This window comes from Lutra lutra, chromosome 16 (genome assembly GCF_902655055.1).
Source record: "Lutra lutra chromosome 16, mLutLut1.2, whole genome shotgun sequence".
Taxonomy (NCBI): domain Eukaryota; kingdom Metazoa; phylum Chordata; class Mammalia; order Carnivora; family Mustelidae; genus Lutra; species Lutra lutra.
This window is the reverse complement of record NC_062293.1, coordinates 59,310,100-59,323,444: the sequence shown is the minus strand read 5'-3', so window position 1 is coordinate 59,323,444 and position 13,345 is coordinate 59,310,100. Positions and strand designations below refer to the sequence as shown.

Genomic DNA, 13,345 nt, shown 5'->3' with positions numbered 1-13,345 from the left:
ATGACCCTGATGCACTCGTTCCGGACCTGGAGAGCTTGTAAGAACTGGTGAAAATTTCTAATTAGTAATTTCAACATCATATATTTATTCTTAATTTTTTTAAAAATACACTTTAGGGGAGCCTGGGTAGTTCAGTCCATTAAGCGTCTGCCTTCGGATCACGTCATGATCTTGGGGTCCTGGGATCAAGCCCGGTATTGGGCTCCCTGCTCAGCAGGGAGCCTGCCTCTCCCTCTCCCTCGCCCCCTGCCCCTCCCCTAGCTTGTGTGCTCTCTCTCACTCTCAATCTCAAACAAATAAATAAAATTTAGAAAACACATATTATGCAGTGAGAATATCCAAGATATTAAATGAAACTTTTGCAAGCAGGCGATACCATTTGGAGCAGTCGACTAGACCTCTCTGTCCCCAACATCAAGCCCCGCTTACCTACTGTCCTGCCCACCCCCCTGGCAGCAGTGACCACTCCCCACGGTCTCTCCCTCCTGAGTTGGGCAGATATGCATGTAAGCCAAGACAAAAAATTCAGCTGGATTTCTGAATGTATTTGCAAAGCTCATGACCAAAGCCACATTGTGAAGGACAAGGTGACTGTAAATTTGCAAGAAGCAGGCTGTGGAGGAGAGAAAAACTGTTTTCTGTTTCCAGCACTTTGACTTTCAGGATGAGCAGACCACAATGGCAGTGACACAGGCCGCAGGACTGACTGTGCACCTGAGTCCAGAGAGAACACGGGGACAGAGCCAGCCCCCCTGGGCTTGGAGAGACGCGGTGCCACCCGGGGATGGGGGACCTGCAAAGGAAGCGGGGAGTCATTGCTGTGGGTCCTGTCCCAGGGATCCGAGCTTGGACCGTTGATGGGGTCGGATTTCTGGGGACAGGAAGACTGAATGTGCGTTGGGTTGGTGGTTCAGCAGATCAGAGAGAATCTGTGCTTCTCAGATGAGGGGCTGGCAAAGGACCTCAGAGGGAAACGCCCCCACAAAGGCCCCCCACCAAAGTAGATGTGGCAGCCGGTGTGTGCGGACAAAGGGAGCTGAGGACAAACCCTGAGTCTCCCATCAGGACAGTTATCTAAAGATTTCTGTGTCCTTAAAGCAATGTGTGGGAGGCTAAGAGTGACCAGCAGACCCAGGAACCATGGGATTTGGGGCTGGGAGAAAGCAGGGTAAAGAGTGTGGACCAGCAGCCCGAGGAGGCTCAGCAGATCCCAGGGTGGGGTATGGGCACCCCAGCAGACCCTAGTGAGGACACTGTGAAGCCCCGCTCCGACAAGATAGGACCCCTGGACCCACAGGGGGAGAAGAAAGAAGGGAAAGAACCCAGAGTTCACCAAGCCGGAAAAGGAGGGAAGGCCACACGTGACCGGGGTGTGAGTACGGCCAGGTGACCGTCCAAGGTCAGGGCCATGGCTGCTTGGAAAGAAGGCAGTCAAATCCCCTTATAGGGTTGGATCACCCCGTCTGCTTCCTGAGGCACCCTGTCCTGTGTCCTGCAGTCTGTGGGGGTGGGAGGGGGGCAGGCGGGTGTGGGTGCAGGTGGGGCCGCTCCCCTCCCCCCACCTCCACCTTACCGGTGGCTGACACTTGGCACCCCCCCGGGGCCGCTTCCTCTCCTTTCCCCCTTTCCCAGCTCCCTGATTCCTCCTTTTGGGGCCCCCCGGGGAGAAGGAGCAGGACTGGAAGGGGCCAGAGGCCGTCTACCCTTCCTCTGCCTTCTGCCTTTCGTGACCCTGAAGTCCCCGGACTGTGATGGCTCCAGATAAGTTTGCCGGGGTCCAGGGGAGCCGCTCCCCTTCCTCTCCCCAGTGCAAGTGCTTATTACAGAGCTCTTTCGTGGCTGTGGTGCCTGGCTCAGGGCTCTGCCTGGCACAGCCACCTCCCAGCCAGTGCACAAGATCCACGAGCCCTCATGGACACCCCAACAGACTAGCAGGACATGGCAGGAAGACCCCCCCCCCATCACAGCCAGTGACCTACGGGCTGGCTGTGCTGAGGGTTTGTAAAGAAAAGGATGAATGAATATCCTGAAGCTTTCCCAGCCTGGACACCTGATGCCCCAGGAGAACCAAGACTGGGAGGGTGGGAGGGGCCAACCCTCCAGGAGCCGAGGCCCCTGCCCCTGCTTGGGCTCCTTGGCGACAGGCTCACTGGCAAGGGCTGTCAATTCTTTGAGTTGAGCAATGAGCAATGAGCTCTGGTAACAGCCCAGCTGCAATGCTGTGTGACCTCTGGAGAGTTGGTTAGCCTCTCTGAGCCTAGGCATCCTCTTCTCAGAAAGGGGAATGATCAACCTTGAATGCACACATCTCTCCTATGTGTGGCCAGATCTCCTCCTGCCTCTCCTCCTTCCACCCCTCTTCAAAACCCGCTCATCTTTCGGGGGGCCTGGTTGGCTCCATTGTTGAGCCCCTGACTCTTGATTTCTGCTCACGTCACGCTCTCAGGGTCCTGAGATTGAGCCCTCTGTAGGGCTCTGTGCTCATCATGGAATCGGCTTAAGACTCTCTCTCCCTCTCCGTCTGCCCCTCCCCCCTAAAATAAAGAAATAAATCTTAAAAAATAATAAAATCTGCTCGGATTTCAGATATCACTTAACATCAATTCTTCAACATAGGCTGCTTCTTCCTCCACTCCTCCCCCTGCTCTCTCTTTCTCTCAAATAAATAAAATCTTCAAAAAAACAAAAGAATAACCTAGTTATTTTTTTTAAAGATTTTATTTATTTATTTGACAGAGAGAGATCACAAGTAGACAGAGAGAGAGAGGGAAGCAGGCTTCCCGCTGAGCAGAGAGCCCGATGTGGGACTCGATCCCAGGACCTTGAGATCATGACCTGAGCCGAAGGCAGAGGCTTAACCCACTGAGCCACCCAGGCGCCCCTACCTAGTTATTTTTAAGATCAAGAAAACTCAGCTGTACACACGGACCAGCTCCTAGATCTTCTGCATTTTTGTTTTGTTTGTTTTAAATTAGTAACATTGGTGCAGGACAGCAAGGCTGAAAGACAGAGAAGGACACCATGGAGATTTTCCCTTCCTTTTCTTGCCTACCCCTCGGTCTCCCCTGGAAGCCCAAGTGTCATCCTTTCACGTGTACTCCTCCTGGGAGACCCTATGCATTCACAAACATATTTGCTTACTTTTTACCCGAAGAGTAGCATGTTTCATACACTGCTCCCTACCTGGATTTCCCCATTTCACGACTTACCTTGGAAATCTTCCTCTGTCGAGCGGTTTCCTTTCTCACGGGCATGACATTCCATTTGGCAGCTCTGCTGTCACCGGGTGGACGTTTATGTTGTCGACTGGCTTGGGAAGAACACACTGTGTATCTGTGGGAGACATGAGTGGTGGAATTGTTTGCTGTTTCACATTAACTGCTTTTGTCAAACTGTTTTCTAGAGGAGTTGTACCAACACTCCCAGCAGCTCTGTGGGCCAGTTCCTGGTTCCCCTAAACCCCCACGGATATAGTGAGTTTAAAAAACCTTTTGGTCTCGGGATGCCTGGGTGGCTCAGTGGGTTAAGTGTCTGCCTTCGGCTCAGGTTGTGATCTCGGGGTCCTGGGATTGAGCCCTGGGTCCCGCTCCCCACTTCACTGGGATTCTGCTTTTCCCTCTCCCTCCCGCTCATGTGCTTTCTCTCTCTCTCAAATAAGTAACCTTAAAAAAAAAAAAGCTTTTTATTCTGTGACAGCTTGATAGATTAAATATTGTCTTATGGTCATTTTAACTTGCATGTTCCCTATTATAAGTGAGGATGAGGATCTTTCTATGTGTTTAAGAGCCATTTGCACTTTATTTTATTTTTTTTTAAGATTTTATTTATTTATCTGACAGACAGAGATCACAAGCAGGCAGAGAGGCAAGCAGAGAGAGAGAGAGGAAGAAGCAGGCTCCCTGCGGAGCAGAGAGCCCGATGTGGGGCTCGATCCCAGGACCCTGGGATCATGACCCGAGCCGAAGGCAGAGGCTTTAACCTACTGAGCCACCCAGGCTCCCCCATTTGCACTTTATTTAAAGATTTTCTTTATTTATTTGGCAGAGAGACACAGTGAGAGAGAGAACAAGCAGGGGGAGTGGGAGAGGGAGAGGCAGGCTCCCCGCTGAGCAGGGACAGGGATGTGGGGCTTGATCCTGGGACCCTGGGATTATGACCTAAGCCGACGGCAGATGCTTAACCGACTGAGCCCCCCCAGGCACCCCCAGTGTCATACCTTTAAAAGGCTCTTCACTCTGAGATTATGGGAGAATTATTCCCAGTTTTCTTTCAATGCTTCTATTATTTCCATTTTTACATTGACCTCTCGAGTCACCTGGAACTCGTTTACGTTAAGGACCAAGAGAAAGATCTGATTCTCATTTTCCACGTGCCCGTCCACTTGCTAAAACATTACTTGTAAAATCTTCTTTCCTCCGTGGAGTAAACCACACTTTTAACATGTACTGAGCCCCTGTATACCTGGGCTCTCTGTTCAGCTCTTTTGAACTGTCTGTTCATGTACCAGCTCCGCACTATTTTAACTATTGCAGATAATCTACCCACATTACTTTCTTTTTCTAGAACTTGCCTCGTTCTAGATATCCTCGCTTCTAAGGCAACTTCATACGATCCATAGAATCGGCTTATCCACTGCCGTGTATATCCTCCTTGGACTGTCTGTACGCGATCATCTCTGATCTGAAGTCTGTGTTGCTTTCCTGTCCCCATGGACGACCTTAGCAGATTGACCTGCTGCCGCTTTGCCATCCGTCTCCACCGGCTTTTAGATTTTGTTGTCCTTGAGTTGCAAATAACTCTCCTTATAATTCTCCCATATCTATGTATGACTGGCTCATTAGGTAGGTGCTACATGGTAGGGAACAATCAAGAAACAGCTTTCTTTGTCTCCCTCCCTTACAACAGTCCAAATGCACACCTGCTTCAGGCTCTCTTCCCCGCACAGCTGGAGAGTGTCTTGGGTGTGCTGAGAACTAAGTGGTTGTTTTTAAGTTTTGCGTACGGTCTCCTCTTAAGCTGTGACATGCCCAGGCCAGCCGGAACCCAAACCTCGACTCCTAAGCATTGGGACCATTCCCTGCCCCCCTGTTCTGCTCACTGGGGGCGGGGCAGGGGGGGCTACGCTGGGTGACATGGCTCCCCGTCCCCTTGCTGTGTTTCTCTTTGCTCCTCCAGGGCTGAAGTGAAGGAGGGAGAGAAATAAAGGGGAGGGGCCCGTGGTCATACGTGACTGGGGACTGGCGCTGTTGTGGGGTCTGGATGATCTTCAAGGCGGGCTTCCAAACACTGGCTCTTCCGTGGGGTCTGCTTCTGGTGCCTCCAAGACCCCATGGTACGCACCTGCACCAGCGGCCCTCAGGAGGAGGAGGCGGCCCTCCCTGGGACTGTCACCCCCAGCTCTGCCCACTCCTCCTCTGCAGGGTCATCCCTACAAGTCTCAAGCCTGAGCAGGAGCGTGTAAACCTACACAGGCCCTTAAGCTTTGTAGGCACCGCTCCCACGGCTGACGCCACTACCACTGCGGAAGCTCACTCCTTCCATGAAGCCCTCCAGGCTTGCAGGTTCTCTGACGTCCCTGCCCCCAGAGGCAGCCTAACCCCATGATACCCAGGGCAGCTCCAGTCCCGGATCTCTGCTTCTAGCCTGTTCCTGCCAATAAAGGCATGTTGGCTCTCAAATTTCCCAGGACGCATCCAGAGTGTTCTCTTAAGGTCTCCCAGGCGCCACTCAGAGGGCACCTCAGGATGGGCCCTGGAGTCCCTGGGGTTCAGCTGCCACTCAACCCGGTGGTGGGAAACGCCCAAGGGAAAAAGCCAAGCCCGAAAGGTTAATACTGCAGGATTGCACTTATATAACCTTGGCAAGGTGACATGATTAGCCTGCAGAGAATGGACGGTCACCCCCCCAGGGTGGAGTCCTGCGGGAGCAGGACTCAGTTGCTCTGACCGAGCTGCATCCTGAATCCCGTCATAGCTACTTCATCTACACAGGTGGTAACATTTCTAGAACTCTCCACCAAAGACAAACAAATCAAAGAATGCATTTAAAACTGGAGAAACCGGGGCCCCTGGGGGGCTCAGTCAATTGAGCGCCTGCCTTCAACTCAGGTCCTGATCCCCAGGGTCCTGGATCAAGTCCACATCGGGCTCCCTGCTCAGCCTGCTTCTCCCTCTCCCGCTGCTGCTCCCCTTGCTGGTGCTCTCACTCTATCTCTCTAATAAATAAAATATTTAAAAAATAAAAACAAAACTGGTGAAAACCCCTCGAAATTCCTGTGGTTTGGTTAATAGTATTGTACCCGTGTCAATGTTCCGGTTTTGAGAATTCTACTACCGTCCCATAGGATGTCGTCATCGGGGGAGGGGAGGAGGTACAAAATAACTCTTTTTACTATTTTTGCAACTTTTCCTTTTCTCTTTTAAGATTTTATTTATTTATTCGACAGAGAGAGAGAGAGAGAGAGAGAACACACAAGAAGGGGAAGCAGCAGACAGAGAGAGAAGCAAACTCCGGGACTCGATCCCTGAGACCATGACCTGAGCTGAAGGCAGAGGCTTAACCCACTGAGCCTCCCAGGGGCCCTATTTTTGCAACTTCTATGTGAATCTAAAATTATTTCAAAATAAAACTTTGATTCAAAAAAGAGAGAGAGAGAGAGAACCCTACTGGGGTTTGACTTGAAATGGCATTAAAATTACTGGGAGAACCAACGTTTTGATGAAACTGAGTCTTCCCACTCCAGTGGCAGGCGTGACTGTCCATGCGTTTGGGTTTTGCTTTCTGTCATTCAGTCAGTGTCAAGGTTTTCTTCAAAGACGTCCAATGCCTATATTTCAGTTTTTGAAACTATTGTGGGTAAAATAGATTCCCGTTTTCATGTTAATAGGTTCGTGTCATGGGACTGGTTTTTTCCGTACATTTGTTTTTCTGTTTTTCTTCTCAAAGACCATCACCCCAATGTGGTCCCTCCAGTCCAACAACCAGATCTTTCTTCCCCCTCCCTCTTATCCATGCTCATTTCCCGCCTGTCCCTTTGCATTCCGCTCTCCCCCGAAGTCCATACTCCCTACCTCGGCCATGCTTTATGTTTATGGTATTTATTTCTGTTTTTAAAGATTTTATTTGTTTATTTGACAGACAGAGATCACAAGCAGGCAGAGAGACAGGTAGTGACAGACAGAAGCAGGCTGCTCGCTGAGCAGAGAGCCCAATGGGGGGCTCAATCCCAGGACCCTGAGATCATGACCTGAGCCAAAGGCAGAGGCTTTAACCCTTGAAGTAAGACTTCTTTCAAATGTAACTTCTGCCTCTAGTTTTCCATCAGTTCCACGATTGTTTTTGCCTTGAGCCCCTGCTAGTCGGGGTGGTTGGTTATATAGTAATAGCTAGCCAACACACCTTACCGGCTTTTCATGACAGCTCTTGGCTCTGCCTTTCCTTATCACCCTAAGTGTACACAGCTCTTAACCGACAGAAAAGAATTGAACTCAAATGCTTGTAAAAAGGAAATGCTCCTTTCACAGTCACAGAAGACTGTCCGAGGCCTCACCCAGCCTTCTCCATTCTGCTGTGTTAAGATTGCTGAAAATCAGGCCATGTGAGCTACAAAAGGTTTCGCAAAAGAGCATATAGTGTGAAAATCTAGAACAGGCAAAACCAATCAATAGCGAAAGAAAGCGGGTCATTCACTGGCTGCCTGGGGACAGGAAGCAGTAGACAACGAAGGGACATAAGGCAACTTTGGGCAGATGGAAACATTCTATATCTAGATTGGGCAGGACTTACGTAGATATTCACATTTGTCAAAAGTCATCTCTACTCTTTATTTTTTTTAAGATTTTATTTATTTATTTGACAGAGAGAGATCACAAGTAGGCAGAGAGGCAGGCAGAGAGAGAGAAGGGGGGAAGCAGGCTCCCTGCTGAGCAGAGAGCCTGATATGGGACTTGATCCCAGGACCCTGAGATCATGACCTGAGCCAAAGGCAGAGGCTTAACCCACTGAGCCACCCAGGCGCCCCATCTCTACTCTTTAAATGGGTATATCTGGGGTGCCTGGTGGTTCGGTCGGTTAATCGGCTGCCTTCAGCTCAGGTCATGATCTTGGGGTCCTGGGATCGAGCCCCGCATCGGGCTCTCTGCTCAGTGGGGAGCCTACTTCTTCCTCTCCCTCTGCCTGCCTCTCTGCCTACTTGTACTCTCTATCTCCGTGTCAAATTAAAAAAAAAACATTTTTTTAAAAATGGGTGTATTTGGGGCGCCTGGGTGGCTCAGTGGGTGAAACCTCTGCCTTCGGCTCAGGTCATGATCTCAGGGTCCTGAGATGGAGCCCCTCATCGGGCTCTCTGCTCAGCAGGGAGTCTGCTTCCCCCTCTCTCTTTGCCTGCCTCTCTGCCTATTTGTGATCTCTCTCTCTCTGTCAAATAAATAAAATCTTTTTAAAAAATGGGTGTATTTATATTTATGTTACATATTAATTTATGTAGGAATTAGATGGCAATAAAATTGTTTTTAAGATTAAAAAAAAACTTACAATCCTCATGCACCGTTGGTGGGAACGCAAACTGGTGCAGCCACTCTGGAAAATAGTAAGAAGGTTCCACAAAAAATGAAACATAGAACTACCATGTGATCTGGCCACGCCATTTCGGGGCATGCAGGCAAAGGAAATGAAAACAGAGTATCAAAGAGGTATTTGCCCTTCCATATCCATTGTAGCACTAATTCACAACAACCAAGATGTGGAAACAGTCAAAATGTCCCGCAGTGGACACCTGGATAAGGGTGTGTGCTGTGTACACAACACAGCCGTGTCCAGCCACGAGAAACAGGGGAATTCTATGCTTTGCAACAATAGGGAGGGACCTTGAGGGCATCGTGCAGAGCGGATGAGCCAGAGAAAGACAAATACTGCTCTGCAGGATTTATATGTGAATTGGAAAAAAGAAATAAGTCAAATTCATAGAAAGAGAGAGTAGGTTGGTAGGGCCGGGGAGTGGGGAGATCGGGAGAGGCAGGTGAAGGGATGCCAGCTTGCGGCTGTTGGTTGAATAAGGTCTGATGGTGTTATGGTGACGAAAGGTGACATATCGTATAATTGGAATTTACCAAGGGAGCAGAACTTACGTGTTCACACGCGCACATGAGACAAACGTGAGGTTATTAACTGGATCGGGGACCCCTTCCCAAATCACAATGATGGACACCTCAAATGTCTTACAATTTTATATATCAATGACACCTCGATGGGCCAGATGTTAAAAAGGCCAACCCTTGAGGAACTCTAGAGAGTCTTTTGAACGCCAAGGAGAAGAACATTGTGGTGGCAGCAGCCCAACCTCCACGGGCTTGGTCCTCTCCCCACCGCCTGGTGAGGGTGTCAAGGAAGGCCCCTCCTGCTCCCTGCCTGTCGGCGACCAGGACCGGGAGGTCTGCAGGAGGTACCCCCGCGGCGCTAGCTGGCAGCGCCCAGGCTGGTCTCGCACACCCAGCGGAAGACCCTCTGGCAGGCGTTGTCGTTCCACTTGCCATCGTCCGCTTCGAAGTGCGCGCAGTCCTCGCCCCCGCCCAGTCCGTGCCCGTCCCAGTTGTCCGGCTGGTCTGGCTTCCAGTTCCTGCCGGGAGAGGACCGCAGCCAGCTGGGATGGTCCGACGGCACCCCGGGGAGGGGGGGATGGGAACGAGGGGTTGAGAGCCAGACCCTGCAGGAGCAAGAGCTCCAGGCGGGAGAAGGGGACGGACAGCCAGGGCGCGCTCACTTGAAGTTGGTCTCGTAGTCTGTCCCGTCCACCCATTTCCAGGCTCCGTCAGCGTCAGTGAGCCCCATCCACGTGTGTGAGCTGATGTGCTCCTGCACAAAAGTCTGGGGCGACAGAAGGCCAAGGGTGAGGTCTCCCCAGCTCAGCCAGCTCCTTGTGCTTGACATGTCCCCTCCATCTGCTGAGGCTGGGGCTGTTTCCTCCAATAACCCTCCATGAACCCTCCGAGGGTGGCTCAGCCGGCTGGGCTGGGGGGGGGGCGGATGTCAAGGCCCCCAGGTGATTCTGCCCTGCAGTGAGGTTGAGAACCGCTTCCTTAAATGGGACCCTCGCCTCTGCAGGCACTCACCTGCTCCGCTCTGGAGTTGACGACCACCAGGTGCGCGCTCTCCTGCCGGCAGTACCCGTCCGCATCCGCCCACATCTTCTGGGAGGAGCCGGAGAACCAGTAGCAGCTGCCCTCGTGCTCCAGCCAGTTCGGGGGGCAGCAGGTATTTTGAGAGCCTGCAGTGCCAGGGGAAGGGAGGGTCTGAGACGCCGCGCCCTGAGGGACGAGCAGGAGATGGGGCCCAGCCCACGCGCACCCCCTCACCCCGCTCACCGTTGCTCTGGAGAGCGACGATCTGGCAAGTCAGGGATCTCACGTCTCTGGCCAGCTGCTGCACCCGAAGGAGCGTATTGGAATGACCTGGGACACACACAGGTGCGCGGTGGGGGCAGTGCCTGGGGCTCAGTGAGTCCCTGGTAGCCCGATGACCCTGCCGGGGTCCCGCCCCAGAACCCCCCCCACCGTGCCCTCCCACGCACAACACGCCCAGCCCCGGTGGAGGGGAGCCGCCCCCGGTGGAGGGGGCCGGGGTGGGGGTTGCTGACCTGCTTTGAGCTCCTGCTGCTCCTTCTCGATCTTGCTCTCCAGGGAGAACACCTTGTCGTTCAAGCTGCGGGCTGGAGGGGCGGGCACTCAGGACCCCGCAGCTGCCCCCACCCCCGCCCCGGAACGAAGAACACCGGGGCTCCTTCCGCGCCCGCGCAGGGTCCTGAAGGAGCTCACCTGCCTGCACCTCCTGCTTCTGATTTTCCACCTCGGCTTTCAGAGATGTTATCACTTCTTGCATTTTGCCTCCTGTAGGACAGGGGGACTTGGTGGGTGCTTGGGACTCAGTGCCGCCTCTCCCACAGCCCCCCAGTCCCTAGCCGCTCCTGGCGGGGCTCACCCTGGGATCTCAGCACCTGGACCTCGGCCGCAGTGTTCACAGTGAAGTTGCTGAAAGTTGCTCTCAGGGTTGCCAGGTCCCTCCGAAACCTGGAATCTGAGCAGGGAGGGGACAAACAGGGCTGAGATTTACGGCCCCTCTGAGAGCTGGCGCTGAGCCGGCACGTGACATGGCTTGACTCCCTGCGTCCTCACATGACCCAACCCGAGGGGACAGGCAGTATCCTTATCCAGAAACGCAGATGAGGAAGCAAAGTTCAGAGAGGTCAGGCCATTTGGCTAGGTTATCCAGCCCATAAGTGACGGAGCCAGCAGCCACCCTACAGGCCACGGTCCCTTGAAGCCACCCACCTGCCCCAGCGCCCCATGCGTTCTCTCCTCCCTCCCCACCCTGCGACCCTCACTCTGGGATCCGAGCACACAGATGCCGACCAGCAGGAGGAGGCTGAGGCCCAGGGAGCACAGCAGAGGCCGCGGCCCAGGGCACAGCTGCTTCAGAAAGGGCCGAGGCGGAGGCAGCCCTGTGAGAGGAGAGGGGGTCAGGGCAGGAGACTGGGGGAAGGAGAGAGCCCCAGGGACCCGTCGGGGAGGTGGGCTGGTGCAGGCCACGCTGGTGGGAGGCTGCCCCGGGTCGCTGTGGGGCAGGGGCACCCAGGCCTCTGGCCATTCCTGGACCAGCACAAGTCCTCAGTCACACGCCCGCAGGGATACTCGTACACAAGGACCCACAGATGGGGGATGATGGTGACACTCAAGGTCCCATCACAGTTGGGGGAGGGGACAGAAGGACCCTGACGGAGCTGGGGCAGCCAGGCCCTCGGAGGCTCAACTCATCTGCAGGGTCAGGGTCACAGGTGAGGTTTCCTTCCAAACCCCGATGCTCTTCCCCCAGAGTATAAGAACCCAGGCCCCCTGTGGCTCTCCCTGTCCCTGTCCTCATCTTTCTCAAGACCTTGAATCCTCTTCACCCTGGGGTCCCCAAGGCTGGGGCCGGGCCCCCTCCGATAGGAGACCCTCCAACTGCGCACAGTAGGGGCACAGATGAGACATCACAGCAGGAATCCTCCGCACGATGGGGGGCAGTTTAAGGCGGGAACATTTTCCCCTTCCGCTTACCATTTCCACGCCCTTGACTCTGCTTCTCACACTCTGAGTGCTGGAATTTTTCGTACTGCGACGGCATGCTGGGACCGAGACTGGGGCCTGCGGAGCCGAAAGGCAGAGCCAGGGGCCAGGCAGAGGCAGAGGCCGGACCTGCGGGGGAGGCTGGGACTCGGAGTTGGGGTTCCGACGGAGCCAAGGAGGAGCCCAGGCTGGAGAGAGGCTTGGGGGTGGTTCTGGTGTACAGGTGAGGTTGGGAGTGGGGTCAGAGCCAGGCACTGGGCAGGGGGCGGGTCAAGCAGGGGCTTGAAGGTGGAGGTAAAACCTCCGGTCCTGGCCCCAAGGGACATCTGCTGGGGTGTGCCGGGGGCTCCTGTGGGAGCCGTGAGTGTGCTGGGCTAGGCCTAGCACTGAAACCAGAAACCGAGTCTAGGGTCAACTTCTGGTTAGGGCTGCTGCGAAGATTCAAGCTGACTCCGGGGTCAGAGCTGTGGTTGGGCTTAAGGGGGAACTGCGTGAGTATCAGGGTCAGGGCTCCAGCCGGGCTGGGACTGGAACGAGGCTGAATCCAAGTCTTGGCTTGTGAGTGAGGCTGGGCCACCCCGTTCCAAGCCGTGCAGGGAAGGGAGTGGAGGCTGACATCCACACTTGGCCATTCAGTCCCTGAGCTGCCCCTTACCTCTCCTCTGATTCGGTCCCACCTGAGAATCCACGGTCCCCGCTCTCGGCTCTCCCGACACCCTCCCTGTCCCCTCGGACTCCCCTAAGCACCCAGCCCCGTTACCTGTGGAATGTCTGAAGCCTGCACTCCTTGTGCAGCAGTGACCCAAGTTGGAAAAACACGAAATCCTGGAGAGTGGAGGTCGTGGGGGGAGTGAGGGAGGAGTCCTCTAAGGGACCTGAGCCCAGCAGGTTCTAAGCTGGGTTCTGGTGTGTCCCAGTCTTCAGGCAGTGAGTGGAGGAAGGATTGGAGGGGAACTCAGGGAGATTGCGTGAGGTGGGAGGTAGATATGGGGCAGCTCTGGCTCTCCTCCTCCGGGGTGTATCTACTCCATTTCCGCTCCTCTGGAGCCCCCTGACTTCCTCATTTTTACCATTCGGGAGAAGGGAGCCAGGCCAGAGGGACCAGAGGTGCAGTCTGCCTATCTCCTCTGCCCACACCCCCTTTCACTTCCTGCCTCCCAAGTTCCCAGAACTGTGTCCCCAGCACCGCACAGCTGGGTCCGGAGGAGCCCATTTCTCAGCTCTTGCCCAATCCCACTGAGTCCTGGCTC

At 54.0% G+C, this 13,345-nt stretch overlaps 1 protein-coding gene across 1 annotated transcript; it reads right to left on the bottom strand.

The window, feature by feature from the left end:
- Positions 1 to 8,574: 8,574 nt before the first annotated feature.
- On the bottom strand, positions 8,575 to 12,986 carry LOC125087900 (asialoglycoprotein receptor 1-like). Its single transcript, XM_047708663.1, has 10 exons — positions 12,856 to 12,986; positions 12,087 to 12,307; positions 11,375 to 11,491; positions 10,972 to 11,067; positions 10,809 to 10,880; positions 10,631 to 10,702; positions 10,359 to 10,445; positions 10,107 to 10,261; positions 9,758 to 9,861; positions 8,575 to 9,613 (listed from the first exon to the last, which is right to left on the bottom strand). The coding sequence occupies exons 2-10, from the start codon at positions 12,151 to 12,153 to the stop codon at positions 9,454 to 9,456; spliced, it is 930 nt and encodes a 309-aa protein (XP_047564619.1). The 5' UTR covers positions 12,154 to 12,307; positions 12,856 to 12,986; the 3' UTR covers positions 8,575 to 9,453.
- Positions 12,987 to 13,345: the final 359 nt, after the last annotated feature.

Bases quoted from the DNA above. Each gene is read 5' to 3' on its own strand.
- LOC125087900 (XM_047708663.1), bottom strand. From the start codon at position 12,153: ATGCCGTCGCAGTACGAAAAATTCCAGCACTCAGAGTGTGAGAAGCAG. The intron at 10,446-10,630 runs GTCAGCAACCCC...TGTGTGTCCCAG, and splicing joins GCAGCAGGAGCTCAAAGCAG to GTCATTCCAATACGCTCCTT. The intron at 9,614-9,757 runs GTGAGCGCGCCC...CTCTCCCGGCAG, and splicing joins GACTACGAGACCAACTTCAA to GAACTGGAAGCCAGACCAGC.